General features: G+C 33.1%; 2 protein-coding genes and 1 long non-coding RNA gene across 4 annotated transcripts in view; 2 read left to right on the top strand and 1 right to left on the bottom strand.

The window, feature by feature from the left end:
- Nucleotides 1-10,081, bottom strand: part of LOC127727846 (nuclear GTPase SLIP-GC-like) — an 88,894-nt gene extending 78,813 nt beyond the window's left edge. The window contains exons 1-3 of one of the 2 annotated variants that reach the window (XM_052234962.1): nucleotides 9,529-10,081; nucleotides 8,544-8,940; nucleotides 6,896-8,272 (exon numbers count right to left, since the gene is read on the bottom strand). In XM_052234962.1, coding sequence (XP_052090922.1) covers nucleotides 6,896-7,065 — 170 coding nt within the window. In that variant the 5' untranslated portion in view covers nucleotides 7,066-8,272; nucleotides 8,544-8,940; nucleotides 9,529-10,081. The remainder of the gene's footprint in view (nucleotides 1-6,895; nucleotides 8,273-8,543; nucleotides 8,941-9,528) is intronic. The other variant, XM_052234961.1, reaches the window with a different exon arrangement.
- The window catches only part of LOC127727910 (uncharacterized), a 98,730-nt gene that overhangs the window by 68,336 nt on the left and 9,589 nt on the right, over nucleotides 1-20,805 (top strand). The gene's annotated exons all lie outside the window — the stretch shown is intronic.
- On the top strand, nucleotides 16,777-20,700 carry LOC127727894 (BRCA1-associated RING domain protein 1-like). The gene is made up of 3 exons (XM_052235056.1): nucleotides 16,777-17,027; nucleotides 18,077-18,175; nucleotides 20,226-20,700. Exons 1-3 carry the CDS (start codon nucleotides 16,856-16,858, stop codon nucleotides 20,534-20,536), a joined length of 582 nt encoding a protein of 193 aa, XP_052091016.1. The 5' UTR covers nucleotides 16,777-16,855; the 3' UTR covers nucleotides 20,537-20,700.

Genomic DNA, 20,805 nt, shown 5'->3' with positions numbered 1-20,805 from the left:
AAAAGAAAAAAAAAAGAAAAAAAAAAAAATCCCCCCCCCCAAAATTTTTTGAACCCCCTTATGATTCATCACCCCCAAACTCAATCTCAGCCTTCCCTTTGTGGTATGGTACCTTGCAGTACAATTTCAGAGAGATCCATACACTTGAACACAAGTTATTGTCTGGAAACTAGAAAAATGCTTATTTTTGGCCCCTTTTTGGCCCCCAATTCCTAAACGTTTCGGGCAATTACCCCCAAACTCAATTCCAGCTTTCCCTTTGTGATATGGAACCTTGTAGTACAATTTCAGAAATATCCAAACACTTACACACAAGTTATTGTCATGAAACTAGAAAAATGCTTGTTTTTTGCCCCTTTTTTGGCCCCTAATTCCTAACATTTTGAGGCAATTACCCCCAAAATCAATTACAGCCTTCCCTTTGTGATATGGAACCTTGTGGTACAATGTCAGAGAGATCCATACACTTACACACAAGTTATTGTCTGGAAGTTACAAAAATGCTTATTGTTGGCCCCTTTTTGGCCCCTAATTCCTTAACTGTTGGTACCATAACCCCTAAAATCAATCCCAACCTTCCTTTCATGGTATTGAACCTTATGGTAAAATTTCATGGAGATCCATTCACTTAAACTAAAGTTAGAGTGCGAAAACCAATGTGTCTTCGGACGACGCCAGACGACGCCGGACGACGACGACGACGACGACGACGACGACAACGACGACGACGACGACGACGACGCCAACGTCATACCAATATACGACCAAAAAATTTTCAATTTTTGCGGTCGTATAAAAAGGTCCGCAATAAGTGGTGCACAGTTAGTCCCCATTGGAATTCCGATAACCTGACGATATACGGAATCTCCAAAGCGAACAAAAATGTTATCTAGTAAAAATTCAAGGGCATATATAGTATCAAAGCATGTCCAATTGACATAGTTTTTTTTGTTTATTGCTACTAAAAAATGACCTAAAAGAGTTTGAACATATATATTCACATTCTGACTTTTTAAATGCCCATTTAATTAGGTGTGTGAATTTTTTCTTAATGAGAATGTGAGGCAATGTGGTATATAGGGTAGAAAAATCAAAACTTTGAACAGATTCAAAATCACCAATATATGCATGCAATTTATCAAGTACTTCCAACGAGTTCTTGACACTCCAAAAGTAATTAATTCCACTATTTTCGAAGGCCTTATTTGAACAATTTATTATCAGGTTTTTGATTGTACCAAGTGTACTGGTAAGAAGAATAGACAATTTAGTAGTGGAACAATGGCTTGAAGACGAAATGAATCTATATTTGTAAGGTGTTTTGTGTAGCTTCGGAAGCCAATACATAGTTGGGACTTTCATTGTATTTGGTTCTGCTTGTAAAGCGGTAGCTAAAAGTTTATGTTTGTTACAGATGTCGTTTTCTGAAAATGGAGTCAGTTGGAATGTTGGTGAATTGGTGATTTCTTTTTTCAGAACCTCAATGTAAAATTTACGTCAAACAATAATAATATTATTAGCAGCTTTATCGGCCGGGACAAAAACAAATTCCTTGGCTAGTTCTTTTAGTTTATGTTTGATACGAGAAATAGGTTTATTGTGGTTATTGTTAAGAGTAAAATGTTCTTTAAAATGTTGAATACGTATATCAACTATGTTCATTACTGATTTAAAAAAAGAGTCCAAAGATTTTTTGTCAGCTTTTTCCCGTTTTATCCATTTCAAACAGTAAGTATGGAGTGAGTCGTGGATGATATTACGACACTCATTCCAATTAATAATTGACGGGGGACGATATTTAGGTCCTTTACTGAGGAATGATTTTAACTCTCGGTCTTGAACGATGTTAAGATCTCCTGTTATAACATGGGAAATGGGTCCATAAATGTATTCGGAATTACTGCAATTACATGAAGTAGGTGTATTTTCACTGATATTAACATCTTTACACAATTGGCTATAATTAAACACAAATTTCCAGATAGATTTCTTGTAAATATAACAAATAAGAGGGAGCTCAGTATTATCAAAATATCCCGGAATTTGTTCTTTAACAGAATGGTCGTTAAAAATACCGGCAATATTTACAAAATCAAAACCTTTATTGACATACTTTATTTTAATAAACTGTTTTTTATGATCTTCAGGGCGATCAATTTTGGGAAACAGTTTAGAATAACAATATGCCATTATAATTTGAACGATTTCATACTTAGGACTGCTATATGAAATTGTGTTGCAATCCTCTAAAATTTTATTTAACTTATTAACCGGTAATGAACAGAGCTTTGTTAACAGATAATGTCTGCCGTTGTTTTTTGAAATAGAAATTAGGTCCGAAATATTGGTAGGATTGGTCCGAAATTTTCTTTGATTGCGATTTTTTCTACAACCATGAGAACGGTTTTTACGAACAGTTTTAGAAACTATATCCAAAATGTTAACAGAATCGGTTCTTGACATATTACCAATTCCCATGATATTATCATAAGACCGAGAGGGTAGACTGTCTGTAATTTTTTAATCCAATTTAATTCAATTATTTTCCGCGATCGTACAAACTTTGAATGAGATTCACCAGGCTGCTTATTTACTACTTCTAAAGGTTGAACTGCTAAATATTTAATAGGATGATTGTGCTTCTTAAGGTGTTGATAAATGATACTTTTGAATTTATTGGGTCTTTTAAAACGATACAGATGTTCTTGAGTGCGTTTAGATAAATATCGTCCAGTTTCACCTACGTACTGAATACCGCATCCCGGTTTGTTTCATGTGAGTAAATAAATTATACTGTTTGTTTTTCAAGTTATATCAGTTTCAAAATTTAAAGAAAATGTGCGACCATTAAACGTGGACCTTACCGTATTGTTGGTGGAAAGACGGGGACATGTAAGTCATTTTTTGGCATGACACTTATCGATAGAAGGGTAACCACGATTTTTATTGTTAAAAATGTTAGCGATGGTAGTATTTTTAGATAAGCGATTTTGAAGATTGAGACGTGTAGATACCCTTTGAACGAGTTTAGTATTTAATATTTTTCCATTTCTAAGCTTCATATTTGTTTTTTGTTTGTGAATTATATTAGAAAGGAGCAAAGACTGGCGTCCAGAATATGAACCAGCATACAATGAATTAAATTATGTAAAAATGATAAATCTGTTCGGCTAAAGATGTCAAACGCTATCCGTATTAATTACCCGAAAAAGAAAGGGTATATTAGGGTAGCGACTGACGTCTGACTAAATAGTAGAATGGGGCTGAATATTGAAATACTACTTTTTGATAAATATTCCTAAAGAAATGAACTAGAGAAGTTCTCGCTCGGACACACACTCCATAATCTAGTATATTATAAGAGCATAAACCTGAAGCACGGGGAGGCACTCTACTGTCTCCACACGGCACTAAAGACAAACTCTGTAAAAAATAAAATTGAGAATGGAAATGGGGAATGTGTCAAAGAGACAACAACCGGACCACAGAACAGACAACAGCAGAAGGCCACCAACAGGTCTTCAATGCAGCGAGAAATTCCCGCGCCCGGAGGCGTCCTTCAGCTGGCCCCTAAACAAATATATATACTAGTTCAGTGATAATGAACGCCATACTAAACTCCAAATTGTACACAAGAAACTAAAATTAAAAATAATACAAGACTAACAAAGGCTAGAGGCTCCTGACTTGGGACAGGCGCAAAAATGCGGCGGGGTTAAACATGTTTATGAGATCTCAACCCTCCCCCTATACCTCTAGCCAATGTAGAAAAGTAAACGCATAACAATACGCACATTAAAATTCAGTTCAAGAGAAGTCCGAGTCTGATGTCAGAAGATGTAACCAAAGAAAATAAACAAAATGACAATAATACATAAATAACAACAGACTACTAGCAGTTAACTGACATGCCAGCTCCAGACTTCAATTAAACTGATTGAAAGATTACGTCTTCATCATATGAATATCAGGCACAATCCTTCCCGTTAGGGGTTTAGTATCATACCATCATAACATATATGAGAAGAACATAACCCGTGTCATGCCAACAACTGGTTTTTAAATAAATGTGTTTAGTGCCGATGCAAAGAACATTATCATGTTTATGTGATTAAAGAATCTGAGAAAGTTTTAAATACATGTAGTTCTGTCAAGTAGTTCAGGAGGAGGTGCTTATACAAAGTGTGAAAGAAGGATGAACAGACAGATGAAGGAATGGACTCCTTATCACTATACATGTATACATACATGTATGGTGAGGCATTTAAATAAAATCAAGGAGATGTGGTACATGTATGATTACCAATGAGACAACTTATCCTTCAAAGTTCAATGAAGAGGATGAAAGAAATTATAGGCAACAGTAGGGTCTTCAACAATGAGAATAAAATGCTCCTGGGCGCTGCTTGATATGACTGCAAAGGTCGAACCCTGAACAGTTAGGGCAAGTATGTACACAACATTTAACCTTAAAACAGCTCTGAATTTGGATTGTGATTGAATATTTGACACAGCATAGGTTTTTGACACAAAATGAATATTGTCAAAGAACTGAAAATTTTTGACACTTACATGTACACACAGGGACATAGTCTGATTAATCCGAATGCCAACATCCTTTGATCATTGTTGATCTACCAACAATTTACCTGTAAAATTATGTTGGCGTTCGAGGAATAGGTGTAAGTATTTATCACAAAAAAAAAGAACACAAAAGTGCATGCTTATCAAAACAATTATACTAATTAAACGGATAGGTAAATTACAGGTAGCTAAATCTATAGATATAAGAAGATGTGGTATGAGTGCCAATGAGACAACTCTCCATGTAGCTAAATCTAGTTCATTTTGTCAAGTTAATGAAAATCATTTTTTGCTGTTACTGTCTGAAAAAATATGGATTCTCTTAAAATGAAACTTTGAAAAGTATCAAAATGTCAACATGTGCATACTGTCAGGAATTCAGCTACCTGTAATTTACCTATCTGTTTAATTCCATTTTGCACAAACTCTACATTAGACTCTTTGGACTTTGATGTTTCTTTTTAATAAATTCTATAGTTGTGTGTGCTGTAATAGCCTCCATATTATAACTTGATGGAATTTCATGAAACTTTGTATCTTGTACTAGATTACTATGTTTTATTTTGTTTAGTTGTTAATAATTATATACAGCATTTAGCAAATAAGTTTTTACAGAATAACAAACAAACCTAGCTACATTTGTCCTACAAAATTCTTCAAACAATTTACCAAAGAATAGAATAGAAAAAGGGGGATTTCATAATAAACTTTATGTTGTCATGGTCAGTGGCGGATCCAGAGGGGGGCGTAGAGGGCGTACGCCCCCCCTTTGCTTGCACTTTTTTTTTTTTTTTTTGTAAAATGATTAATCAGACTAGACTTCGTGAACTTTTCACGCGTATTTAATTTTTATGCGGCAATTCTTTACTTATAAAGATATGTTTCGCTCGTATTTACTGTAATATATATTATTGATTATGTCAAAATCATGTGATTCGCTACGGTGGAGTTGACCAGTACGTCGAAAAAACTTCACTCAGTCATTTTGAAATTCAAATTACAGGAACTCATTGCTTAGGCTGGGGATGACAAGCATGACACCTTCAAAGCGACAAAGGATTGAGCAAGAACGTATTTATTGACTTCTATTTCACAATTCCACCGAACAGAAAGTAATACTCTATTACATTTTCATGAAAAAAAAGTTCCACAGCAATATTATTTACCTGTGAAAACATGTTTAACCCAACACGCCCCAGCCTATTAATAACATAGCTGAATAATGATCCCCAGTCAGTAAGCTCTAGATAGATTTAAAGTCTAAGGTACAAACCATTTGATTTGAGGGGGCAGTCTGAGATGTTTGAGAGAAAAAATTCTGACCCTGGTTTTTGCCTTAAACAAAAATTCTGGCCGTATCTGGATTGAAAACAATAATCTTGTCCACTTTTTTGCTATTAGAAACATAAATTTCCAACATAATTATTTAGCATTAAATGAACATGACGAATAAAAAAACGGGCGTAATTTTTTTTGGGGCCGGGGGTTTGCAAGTAAATCCCATATCTGACCGGAATGTCTGTTTCGTCGAACTGATAAAATGTATACTTTTTCAAGGCCCGACTGCAACCTGCCTGCTGGGTGTGGCCTTTATGTCTCCATTTGTCGACCGTCATTCATATATTCGTTGTCATTTCAGACTCATTCGTAGCCTTTGGTTGATTTGAAACCCCTCACTTCCCTTGTTGGGTGAAACATTTCAACCAAACATTTGGATAAAAATTGCTTGTTTGTCTTTCTTAACTCGTGTCGGTCGTATTGTTAATTTCATTGAATAGCCTGGCGTATATCTTGTTTACAACAAGAAATCCGTGACGTTAAGCTAACTAAACATACAACAAACGAGAATTTGCCATGTCAATTTTTTACTGACAAGTCCCACATCAAATATATTAGAACATAGCTTTGAATCCATCCAATCATTTTATAATAGACAATTAATGGGGAGAATACGGCATCAAAAATGTCCAACCCTTACACTTCAACTATAAAATATACATGCCTTACGTCAGGAACCGATACAAAAGTGCATTTTACACTTATTTTATGTTTTTTAGCCAAAAAAAGGTCCAAAAATATTTTCGCCTCGCTCCGCTCGCCGATTTTTACAAACTTCGCCCCCCCTTTCCAAAATCCTGGATCCGCCCCTGATGGTTGTGGGAAGGCGTCACAGAAAAAAATTATATTAGCCTTTCAAGAGTCATAAATTATAATTAAATCACCCAACTAAATTAGTCTGCATTATCAGGATTAGCAAAGCCTTCATTCAAAAAAAGAGAAGATAATAAGTAAAACAAAGTGTTATTTATACTTATATAAGACATGTCCTTCCTTTGATTTAATTCTGGTAGCTCCATTCACATCTTCACAATTACTTCCTGAAGCTGTTTCAGTTTCAACTGTTTCTACTTTCACTTTCTTTGTTGCAGGACTTCCTTGCTCATTTATCGGTTCAACGTTTTCTCTTTTAATCTTTGACATCTTTCAAATATAACCAGAATTCACCATGAAAAATTACTTATTATGTAACATCCAAGCTCGTTGTAGAAAAGTCATAGATGACTTTAATATTTCAAATTATAACTAAAGCGTCTAGCCTGGGATCCTGGCTCACTGCTTGACAGTAGATATCGACGAAGTATTGGGTCAGGGAATACAGGACATCTCGGCACACTACAAACTCGGGACATGTTAAACTCGGCATAGTACAAACTCGGTCTATACAAACTCGGCACATTACCAATACATACTCGGCACATTAATAAATATATTTATGGAGATGATTCATAAAAAGCAATTTTATATAATAATTACGATGAGAAAAAAATAACAATATTTTTTTAACCATAGGTGAGAAATTGAACATATTATAGGACAGAAAGTCATATGACAAAAAGTCACTAGTCAGTTCTGACATAAATAAGAAAACACTTAATATTAAAAAAATGTGTTTTACTTTTATAAATAAAGCAACTTTTTAATTAAATTTTACTTAATAAATATCAATAATGATAAAAAAGTTGTTTATGCCTAAAATCTGATAAATGTTCATTTATCAAGGCTAATAAACCTAAACTGTTAAAATGGATACATGTTAATGTATTAATAAAAAGAAAACATTGCAAGATCTTTCTCTTATATATTCAAACAAATTTAAAAAAAATATTTGTGACTTTTTGTCCTGTGACTTTTTTTGTTCTTTGACTTTCTGTCCTACATTCTTTTTTTTCTGGTCATTGATATATGCTATGCATATTTAAGGTGATGCAGTCCTATCCAAAATTGTGGCACTCGTTTTTTCCTTATCTAGATCGTATGTCGTAAAACTAATGCACATATTAATGAAAACATTCAGTTACCAGGAGGATGTTAACTTCCGGAGCACCTGAGATCACCCCTAGTTTTTGGTGGGGTTTGTGTTGCTTATTCTTTAGTTTTCTATGTTGTGTCATGTGTACTATTGTTTGTCTGTTTGTATTTTTCATTTTTTCGCCACTATCGTACTCTTCCCAGAACTGGTGGAGCCGGCCTTCCAAGTCCTTGAAGCGGCGTCGCTGATGTCTGAGAACCTGTTCCTCAGATACCAATCTTAGAGTAAGATCAACGATCTCAGCTTCTCTCATTAACTCTGGTATAAGGACATAAAAGCTTACATTTGACTTTCCAGAATTTATGCGTGTGTGCCAACCTATAAACAACATAAATACATACATTAATATTTTTTAAGGTTTGTATAATCATTTATACACCGTGGCTGCGTATTTCTATAAACCCCCCTAACCCCCCCTGTGATTTAAACTAATATAAATCAAGAAATGTGTACATCATACAGAAATTTAAATCTAATGTTTATTTATTTAATATTGGCGTTGTTAAGATTCACGTAAGAAAGATTGTTGAATAATATATAGACGTTTGGTTTATAAGTATTGCTCTTAGAGAACATAATATATGTATACCTTCAACATCATTATTTGTGCGAATGGAATGTTGGAAGATTGACCATGTTCTTGGACACCAATATCGACCTTCGAACCATGTTGAACTGATGTATACAACGAGCTCTTTTAATTCTTCTGTGTGGTGTATTAACTGGCGATGCATGGGGAAGATTTGTTGGATTGCTCGTAGCTGAAGGTACTTCTGTGAATGTGGAATTTATAGAGTTTGATTTTCTGCTAATCAAGGAGATATTGAAGGTATCATATCCTGTCAGTGTGGAACGTTGCTCACTGTCTTGCTCTAATCTGGTGGATTCTACAGGAGCATTTTCTGTTGTGTTCTTGCATAGATTGCAAGTAAATGCAATGTCAAGCTTTCCTTTCATAAGACGACGATAGTCTGTTTGAGTAATGCCTGAAAATGTGATCATATACGTGCATTTTTTATGTTGAAAATTCGAGAACAAATAATAATGAAAATAACAAGACTTGGAGCGAGATAATTTTATAGAGTCAAAGTAAGGAGACACTTCAGTGATGTACTTATATATAAAGTTTAATATGTGTTTGCCTACTCAGTATTTACTTTAATATATTGAACTACGGAACACTACGCTCTTCTTAGTATTAATTTCAATAAAAGGAAGAACATCGGAATGACATTAGATGTGTTAACTATATATACTAGTATATATATGTGATACATTTTAAAGACAATTATTTCAGGTTAACGGACAAAATGTCCCAAAATTGATAGAAAACGTAACAATTTATTACTAGTAATTATCCATATGTTGCATAAATAGTAACAAGTTCTTAAAATAATATTTTATTATAAATAAGATAACTGTATGTAGCATTTTTTTCATAAGCATTTTAAGATGATGATTCATCTAACTAAATCATAAACAAAATTGTAAGATAAAAATTCGTTGAAATAGTGAGACAAAAAAAATTAAAAACAAATTCAATATATTAAAATGTAATTAATATATATACATACCTGTATTACAAACTCTGTGTACCCATCTTTCACAGTTATCACAGGTCAGTGCTTGTTGTCTGGTAGTGACAACACGGGAACACTCGACACAATGGTCTGTGCCCATTTTTGGACGAAAGTATTAAATATTAAAGCGGATATACAGAGCAATTCGTGAAACAATTTAAAAATATTAAAAGACTATGATTATATTTTTAGTTTGTTACCAGATATATATGTACTTTTTACGCAATAGATTTAAAAAGAGGCGGTACTTGACATTTTAATTGGTATGCATTTGTCGCATGGAGTTCAGTAGCATTAACTCAAGCTGCTATACTAACGGGATATCATAAAAATGTTATTAGGCTGTCATTAAATACCGCTGTTATTAATTATCATGTGATAATTATACTGCAATATATAATCAACACCTGTTTCCTGAAACTTCTCTAATTAAAAGGATAAAGGTAGCCATCCTATTCTTTTTATTGCAGTTAATTGGAGATAATCATAAAATCGTCATAATACCATCAATAAAATACATAATTTAAATAGGAAACAATAATAAAATCATTGACAATGTTACATATTTTGTAATGTGCCGAGTTTGCACTATGCCGAGTTTGCACTATGCCGAGTTGACATGTGCCGAGTTTGTAATGTGCCGAGATGTCTTGCTTCGCAAGGATGCCATGCTACTAAAAAGCGAGGTAAAAGCGTCGTACTCGAAACAATCGTAACTTCCCGGGCTTTTACGATCGATTACAAATAAACAAGTAATAGCTTTTATAAAAAGCTTGCCGTCTAATAGCTAATAATAATGAAATGAAGTTCCATACAAAAAGAATAGTCCTTTTATTGTTTTTTTTTTAGTTACAAAACCTGGATTGGAAGAATTCAAAGGTCAGTGTTTGACAGAATACATGTATAAGTTCCCCCATAATATTTGACATATTTGTTCCAAAGAACTTTTAGCATTGGGAACTTTCCTTAAATGAATATTTTATCCAATGCTATAAGAAGGATAAAATATTACATAAGAAAAGTCCCCAATGGAACTTTTGTTATATGTTAAAAGTTCTTTGGAATAAATATTATGGACAATGTTTTATATGTACAATAAATTAGTTCCAGGAATATTTGTTATTTTATAAAAGTTCCAAGAAAATTTGTTTATTATAAACAGTTCCAGGAATATTTGTTATATTATAAAAGTTCTAGGAATATTTGTTATATTATAAAAGTTCTAGAAATATATGTTATATTATAAAAGTTCTAGGAATATTTGTTATATTATAAAAGTTCCAGGCATATTGGAATATTGGCTTTATTATAAATGTTCCAGGAATATTTATCATGGTTATAAGATAATTAAAGTTCTAGAAATATTTATTTTATGATCAAAGTTCTAGGAATATATACTACAATATCCAAAATTATTTCTAGCTACAAATGTATGGAGCAAATTTCAAATAATAAAGTACAGGCATTTTCATCTGAAAATTTGTGGCTAACTTCATGCTTGACTAAAGTATAAGCTAAACTTTTTTCATTGGTACAGACTTACAGACCATTTAGTTAAGTTAATCACAGTGGAGCATGCAGTAATTATATAATAAAATATTAAAAATATATATTCTTACCTTGTTTAGAATAAGAGCCATCGTTTAAATATGTAAAATTTTGTTGTATTTAGACCTCAGACTCCGGCCATTCTTTGTTGATTCAGATTCAATATTTTATTAAAGTCTCACCACTTGTAATACATGTAATACAATCATTATAATATATACATTGAATAAAACAGTAATTTTATCAATTAAATTACAAGTGCCATTCTATATAGAATTATGAGAGAATATAGAAATCAAAATAAATTATTACTATATATTTATCATGTCTACAAAACATTTCCGGTCTGTAAAAAACATATAACTACATATATCATGTCTATAATTTAAAATATTTCAGTTCTGTAAAAACATAACTGTCAATCAAGCATATAAAAAACTATTTCTTCTACTTAAAATATTAAAGCAGGTCTTGGCAACCATATCAAAACAATCAGTACTTTTAAAAAGATATATAAACTTATCATCATCAGATAAAATATTAAAATCACCATTACTTCTTTAAATTCGTAAAATAAACTTTCACGCAAATCTGCATATAAAGGACAGTCTAATACAACATGTTTATCATCTTCAATTTTATCATTGCACACAAAGCAAACTCTTTCATTTACAGTTTTGTTTTCATAGCGACCTGTTTCTACTCGCAATGGGGAGTTGTCTTCGCCGTAGCAAATTTGCGAAATCTGTGTCTTCTGTTCTTCTGTTGATTTTTTTCTTTTCAGCAACCGCAGTATTTCTTAATGCTGTAAATTCCTTATACAGTTTTTTGTTTCAAAATTAAAGAAAACTGCAAGAACACCAGTAACAAAATTTGAACTTGTGATTCAAGAGAAACAATAACTTCATCCATTTTTTTTCTAGTGTGTGTATCAGTGTATCAACACATAAATTTGATTAATTATTTCTGTTTATAAACAATGTTTACAGTTTTACGGGTTATTGGGTCAGATCATGGAAGTAATATTACTTCCATGGTCAGATCGATTACATTTATAATTGTAGTGTGAACGCAGCTGGTTCAGATTAGACCGATAGAGATTGTTATGATTAAAGATAATTGGTTTTATTTAAAACGATCCAATTTAGATCGATTAAAAAAAATGCCTCTAGTGGGGACGGGGTCTTAGTGTTAGGAAACGAAACGGTATTTGGAAGGCCATATAATTAACCTCAATTTAGGATAGACTTGAATTTTGAAGAGTCGAAACAGGATTAACGGATCACATAAGCCCGAAGGCAAATATAATACAAGCCCAAACGAAAAAATATAAACAAGTCTAAATTGAAAACAACGTTCAAACCTTTGATTGCGATTGATAAAACCCGCAATTTTTATACGTGTGCATGCAAAACAAATTTCTTGGTAGAGGGGTCTTAATACAGCACAAACAACATTTCCCAAGACACCAAAAAAGTGAAAAAGCATATTTTAACAAAACGCATTTGACAAGCAGGTCGAACCACGGATGTTCTTAAACCCTGCTGACTGCCATTGGCGATTGCCAAATAAACGGATCACCAGATTTAAAAAAAAAATGGATCTTAATTATTAATTTAATACCAAACAGAAAACAATAAACTTGCGGAAAAGATAGTATACCGCAAACAAAAGGTGCAAAAATTAGTACACCATTTCCGGATTTCGATAATTAATGTCTCTTCAGTGATGTTAGGAATTGAAACGGTATTTGGAAGGCATGGATATAATTTACCTCAATTTAGGACACTGTTGAATTTTGAAGAGTCGAAATAGGAAGAATATATATAGAACTACACCTTTTCATTGGTCCCATTTGGTGCCAAAGTTTTTTATTTTCATATCCAAAATCTTTCCCGAGCGAGTCTATATTCCCTAAACCAAGCAGTGTTGTGGTCTATGACTGTATGGTCAGTCGATTGAGATCTGCCTTTTTGTGGCCAGGGGATCTGGCTTGAATTCATAGTCGCTACGATGGCCGTTCATGCGTTTATGAAATAGCTGTTCTGACTCGCCAACATACTGTTTACCACATTTACACTATAGGAGATACACAGCATTCATTTTGTAGTTTTGCAATTAACATTGCATGAAAACTATTGTGTATTCCGTACCAGAGGATTGACTGTTAAAAGTCTGTGTATTCAGTATTTGCTTGCAAGTCAGACATCGTTTGTTTCGGCATCCCTTGCAAGAGCCCACAAATGGGGCCTGATTAAGAGGATAAATCATCTCACACCAGCAAGTCTTTAAGGCTTTTGGAATAATCTTGGATAATTTATGTTGTTTTCCGATTTCTTTCCAGTTTTCGCGGATAATGTGTCATGAATAACTTGTCAAATTTGGGATGGTATATATCTTTATTCTCACAAACCAAATTACAAAGGTATAGAAATAATTATACATATTTCAATACAATTACATAAATAAATAATGTACCGAAAGTAGATAAAGGCATTTATAATTGTTCAACCAGAACAGTTCAATTTGATATTGAGCTCCTTAATAAGTTTATACAGCTATTATAGTTCTGAACAGGTTTTGGAATTCATTAAGTCATGAAACTTCAACGTGTTAGGTCTATTCCTATAATGCATTGTTATACATTGTTTTCTGCAGCTATCAAAAGCTGAACAGGTAGAAATGTAATGGTATTCATCACCAATGGGATCTTTATTTATTTAGATGTCTAAATTACTACACTATACACACTTTCTGTTTTTTTTTCTTTCTAAGTGTTGCCGTCTTCCAGTTGTTTTTTGATTGGAAATTTCATTTCATAGTTCGAAATTTTAAAAATAAAGATATCTGTCTGTCATCCAAAATCTAAAATATTTCTCAGAAGTATCCTTAAATGAACGATAATCAAATGCTTTGGTGGTTCCTGTAGGATTGCTAGCCAATTTTGTTTGTAATTATCTATTAAGTTCTGTTTAATGGGTACATGTAGCCATGTTTTGTCAACAAAAAAGATGTTGTTCCATACATATGACAAGCAACACGTGTCTAAAATTGATTTCACTTGTTTCAACCATACAATATGTGTACCATAATTGGCAGTGGCTTAGTTATACAAAATTAAAAATATTTTGTCAGGATTTCCAGTTACCAATTTAAACCAATAGTTCAATCGTAGTTTGATTGAAATTGCTAATGGACATCTTCCCAACTCACCATAGATCATAAAATCAGGAGTTGACTTTTTTACTCCAAGTAATATCTTACAAAATTTAATATGAACCCTTTCGATTATTGAATTATTTCACACCCATACAGAAGTATTGGTTTGACAATTTTATCAAATAAATCAAGTTGGCATTTTCTTTTTCAAGTTCCGATTATATCGTACATAGCATGTGTTGCTTTGTCACATTGCTTATTTTTTTAGCTCTGGAAAAAAATCACGTCTCTTTGCTCATATGCGAAACTTTCCCTTATTTCAACATTGCTTATCAAACCATGCTTAATTTGTTCCCCTTTATGCACGATTTTTTTCCTGTACGACTCTGATCTTATAACTTGTTATAACGTATAAACATCATTATACTCTTTTAGATTCCTTTTTCAAGTACAACAGTCAACAAGCAAGTCAGTATTTTTTTCTGGTTATCTATATGTTTTTTTTTCTCTCGGTTGTATTTGTTTGAAATGAAAACTTTTTTCAAGGATTCGCAGTCTTACTATACAGATCCTTGCTTTTTTGTCTAGTCAATAATTCAATCAAATCTTTCTTTAACATTCCAGTATTTAAGGAAATCCATTCACATTTTCCAACTTTTGTACTGTTATGCACGGTACTCAGGATATTTAATACATATGATATGTATTTTGTTGGTTGTAGAAGTTTAGTGAATTTGTTTTGCGTTATAAATCAAGTGACATATCACTGCCAACTAACTCTTTCTCGTACTAACTGACCATGGCCAAATCGACCAAAGATCTAGTGCTCTACGGTTCTACCTTGGCCAAATACCAAAGACCTAGTGCTCTACCCTGCTCTACGGCTCAATCATGGCCAAATATCAAAGACCTAGTGTTCTACCCTGCTCTACGGCTCTATTGTTTTCTTATCATCATTATAACACTACTTATAGCAGCTGTTACCATCTGACAGTAGGACAAGACAACTGAACCACCCGAACCTTGCCACTAATAAAAATACTTACAGAAATGTTACCCAAATTGCACCTATTTTGACAGTTTCTTTATGATCCAGACACAAGTTTCCATTCTGTGTTTATTTTATAGGTGTATCCTTATATAGTTACTATATACAACGATATGTCTCTGCTATTTGTCCACTAATTTAAATTTGAAGCCATTATATTGAATCATAGAAAAAAGGATTTGAACCGACCTCCAAAAGATCCATGATTCTGTAGTTATGAGTACCCAAATTGCATTCATGCTTAAATTCACATCCTTAAAAAATCAAACAACTGGCCCCTGCGCCATAATACTTTTATTTTCTGAGTAAAAAAATGTTTTGCTTTATTTCTTTATAATTTAGAACAATTTGACATTAGTCCATGCTTACTATTCATTTCTTAAGAAATGGATGGTCGCCGTAACCTGATGATGATATTCTATTTGTTCATTTTTAAAAGATGACTTTTTATGGACGTCGCATGCCAAAGTTTCCGTAGGTTTTACTTTTTCCCGCGTTAAATACTTCATTTGTTGGTATTTACTGTGAACGTTTTGTGAATATATAAAATATATTTACCTATTTGAAAGACGTAGGCCTACATAATGTCAAATGATAAAAAAAATTGTTTAGTTCCTAAGAAATCTTGTAAGATATCCACCGCTAATTTTGCTATTAAAATAGGTGCACTGAGTCAGAGACGTATTATATGTCTCTGGTGCAGTTAAGGAACTGTGACGTCGTTATACACGAACTGAGACTACTATAACAGAGTCTCATCTGAGATTACCATATAACATAGTATCGGGTGAGATTACTATAATAGTCTCAGGTGAGATTACTATATAACATAGTCTCAGGTAGCAGTTCTGCCAACTTTTAAGTGGGTCTCATTGGGGTCTAAGCGTGACCCGGGATTGCCGATTTTTTGTAAGCGTGACACGTGAAAGTCAAATTATTGTGCCGTGAAAACGGGAAATGAAGTCTACCGGGACACGGGAAATTACAAAAAAAATGAGAATTGCTTACGTACATAGTGTAAGCGGGATACGGGAATCTGACTAAACAGTAAGCGGGATCCGGGATCAGAACCCCCCAATGAGACCCCCTTTTAATAATGCAAATGCGTGAGATTTGGCCAAAATCGTAAAGATCAAAGAGAAAAAACAATAGATCAAAGGAAAATGCCGCCAAATAAGCATGAAAATGCGTGAGTCTCACGCTGCGTGACTGTGGGAGACTTGGCAGTCCTGACTGGTAGGAACCATCCGTGGCAAACGAAACAACGCCAGTGATTCCTTTCAGGTTTTTAGGCACCTTGCGGTTTTCCATATTTACTAAAATATCAGTCAAAATTGGGAATTAGGAGTAATAAATAATACATAGAAAAAATATAAACAAGAAATCTGGATCTGAAGCTAAGAATAAATATCAAAATTTAATGTAGCCACTGTCCGCGGAAAGGGAAACGACTCTATTCTATTTAAAGAACTCTCCAGTTTGGAGGACAGATTACATGATTGATGTAAACAATAACCTGACAACAAGCTTTTTTACATTACATTTTGTATTTTAAAATAAACAAAAATGAGTGGAGTTCTTATGTCGAAGATTTTCATAGGAAAAGACATGGAAAGTCGTCTAATTGCGGCATCTGAAAGTGGTGATCTTTCAACAGTCAAGAAATTACTTAAATTTAAAGTAAACTCAAACTCGAAAGACAGCGATGGGACGTGTGCACTATCAAAGGCTTGTGCCGGTATATTGATAAAGCCAAAAACTTTTAAGCTTTTATTACCATTATCAGTCTTGTTATCTACCTTGGTATCTTATCGTCCGAAACCCACCCAACCCCCAACACAAACATAAAATCATCAATACATTAACATTGTATAAACCTTATCGATATTTCAGTATTTGTCTGCCATTACTGGACATCACAAAAGGTGTTGATGTCACAATAGAAAACAACTGACGCCACAATGGAAAAGGAACTGTTGTATCAGTATAATGACGTTAATAGTTCAACTGGCACAGATTTCCAAATAGCTATAAGGTGTATTCACAATAAGTCTGATAGGGGACAGTCATTTTATTTTTTGACAGTGTTTATGATTGTTAAAAGGTTATCAAGGGAAAATTTTGGGAATTAGAAAATCTTCATAAAGGGTTTAAACAAAATCTGAGGTAATTTCTTTACGGTATACAGTGGTTCCAGCTCCAAGTCGCTACGACCCCATACTAAAATAATGCATAAATACATTAAAGGTAGGAGGAATAAAAATGAAGTAGATCAGCAATATACAGAATCACATAAAAAAGAACAATTCAAACACTCTTAAAAATATGTTTCAATACAATTAAATAGACAATTTGTTAAGAAAACACAAAGCTGAATCTATAAAAGGGAGACTATCCAGGCCAATTCACATCCATTATAAATTATTCAGATTTTGTTTTCTTCATTTCACAAATCATACCACTATTTGGTGTAGTTTTAAAGTACAAAAGAGAGGCAAAATATCCAAAGGGACATTCAAACTCATTAGTCGAAAATAAAAGTGACAAGGCTATGGCAAAAAAAACAAAAGACCAAAAGACAAAACAACATAGAAAACTAAAGATTGAAAAAAAACCAGGGGTTATCTCAGGTGCTTCAGAAGGGTAAGCAGAATCTGCTTCACATATGGCACCTGTTGTGTTGCTCATGTAAGTACAAACGTCTAACTCAGAAAGTCGCACTTGAGGATGGGATTAACCAATTCATAATAGCATATGTAAAATTTACGACTTTATTTCTGTTTTCAGGAGGATTTACACCAGTTGTGAAATTACTGATAGAGAATGGTTGTGATGTAAATATGAAAGGAAGATTAAATATAACACCACTTCATGCTGCAGTGATAGGTAATGTTAAAGCATATCTTTTTTTTTTCTCTAAATATGTGCCCTGTGATTATATCTTATAAATGTCTGCATGCTGTGGCTATATTGTCCCCAAATTATGGTGATTTTTTTAGATTCTTTGCCCGATATATATGAATTGTTATTATATCCCACAGATGTGTTAACTTTTCCCCATAGTTCTTCAGTACACAGATAAATAGATATAGCTTGATCGACATATTAGGCAAAGAATTCTGTTGAAACTTGTATAAAGAGCTGTCTTGAACTTGCAATGTGGTTTGAGTTTAAAAGATGTTCCCCATTTCAGACCTCAAAGTGACTTTAATAATAACAGCAATACTAATGTATAAGTGCTGTTCATTTGCTTTTTTATTGTCAAGATGGTTTAGGCATTTTAGTTGTTTCCATTTATACATTTTGAATATCCTTTCTTTTTTCACTTATATTTTGGGTAAATTGAATAAAATCTCTTGGCCTATTACCATTTACACTGTGATTGGTTTATATATACAATCAACTCCTTGCCCTTGGTCTAGTCCTTACCTCTTGGCTAAAGTGATTGGGTAGATAATATCAATTATGTTGGTCCAACTAACTCAACCTGCTCTGATGGTTGAATAAAATTAACTCTCTTAATCCACATCTTTAATAAAATGCTCTGCTGGGCGCAGCTTGATACGACCGCAGAGGTCGAACCCTGAACAGTTGGGGCAAGTATGCACACAACATTCAAGCTTGATAAAGCTCTGAATTTAGATTGTGATTAAATATTTGACACAGCATAGGTTTCTGACACAATGAATGTGGTATCAGAATTTAAAATTTTTTAATTTACCTATTATGGTCCAATATCCAAAATCTAAATACATACACGGTTAGATTCAGCATATCAAAGAACCCCAAGAATTCAATTTTTGTTAAAATCAAACTAAGTTTAATTTTGGACCCTTTGGACCTTAATGTAGACCAATTTGAAAACAGGACCAAAAATTAAGAATCTAAATACACGTTTAAATTCAGCATATCAAAGAACCCCAATATTTCAATTTTTGATGAAATCAAACCATATCATTATTATTTGCTTTTATATATAAATAAAAAATAACCAACTTAAAATGGAAAATTTTAAAGAAAAAAAAAAAAGGAAAAAAAAATCCCCCCCCCCCCCCCCAATTTTTTGAACCCCCTTATGATTCATCAACCCCAAACTCAATCCCAGCATTCCCTTTGTGATATGGTACCTTGCAGTACAATTTCAGAGAGATCCATAGACTTGAACACAAGTTATTTTCTGGAAACTGTAAAAATGCTTGTTTTTTGGCCACTTTTTGGCCCCCAATTCCTAAAATTTTGAGGCAATTACCCCAAAAATCAATCCCAGCATTCCCTTTGTGATATGGAACCTTGTGGTACAATGTCAGAGAGATCCATACACTAACACACATGTTATTGTCTGGAAGTTACAAAAATGTTTATTTTTGGCCCCTTTTTCCTTAACTGTTGGTACCATAACCCCCAAAATCAATCCCAACCTTCCTTTTGTGGTATTGAACCTTATGGTAAAATTTCATCGAGATCCATTCACTTAAACTAAAGTTATTGTGCGAAAACCAATGTGTCTTCGGACGACGACGCCAACGTCATACCAATATACGACCGCAGAAATTTTTTGCGGTCGTATAAAAATGATGGATGGATAAAAAGTTTCCAAATCCACTTTTTTCTATCAGCTGCTATTGTTATGATGGGTTATGTCTAAGGATTATCTCCCCTTGATATAGAAAGCTAAAAATGCTGCTAAGGTGATTACATACAATCAACTTTTTTGAGATACTCCTTTGTAATTGAAATGATTAAATGATACCTTCTGTCTGCTAATTTCCAGTTCATAAAATTGTGTAATTGTTATAAATCTAAGGTTATAACTCTCTCTGGCAAGGTTAATTATTTTCATTTTGTAAAGACAATTGAAAAATAAAACTATTTCAATTCTCAATTCTATAAGTATATTGTTTCTGCAATTAATATTTTCTTCTTCTTTTTTATATAGGAAACTACAGTGAAATTGTGAAGCATTTACTTATTGCTGGAGCTAAACCAGAGGCAATGACGGTGACAGGCATTAAACCAATAGACTTGACAAAACATGAATCGGAAATATGGAACATTATCAATGATGTTAAACAAGGTGATATGCCTGAAATCGAGGAAGTCAGTGAAGTTTTTGAAGTTCCAGATTTCAGTATTCCTGGTGGTGAGAAGAAGGCCAGGAAAAAGTCAGGAAAAGGCAAAAAGGGGAAGAAAGGAAAAAAAGGAAAGAAGGGAGGAAAGAAAGGAGGAAAAAAGAAGAAGAAAAAATGAACAGATTTCTATTCACATGTATACAACTTTTTTTTCTAGTCCTCTTGGTCTTTAATGATGTATTATTATATGAATACAAGACTGCAAATGACATGTTATATCATCATATCATAGATTTTTAAGAAGATTTATAAATGTTAGAAAAGAATATACATTGTAGTCAGTTTTTTTTTTTTTATAGAAATGCAATTGTCAATATTTCTTTTATCTTTTTCATAATCTTGAATTATCAGTATGACATTAAACTCAACTTGTCAATAAATAAAATA

This window comes from Mytilus californianus, unplaced genomic scaffold (genome assembly GCF_021869535.1).
Source record: "Mytilus californianus isolate M0D057914Y unplaced genomic scaffold, xbMytCali1.0.p SCAF_2, whole genome shotgun sequence".
Taxonomy (NCBI): Eukaryota; Metazoa; Mollusca; class Bivalvia; order Mytilida; family Mytilidae; genus Mytilus; species Mytilus californianus.
Note: the sequence above shows the minus strand (reverse complement) of the source record. Positions and strands in the feature narration are given on the sequence as shown.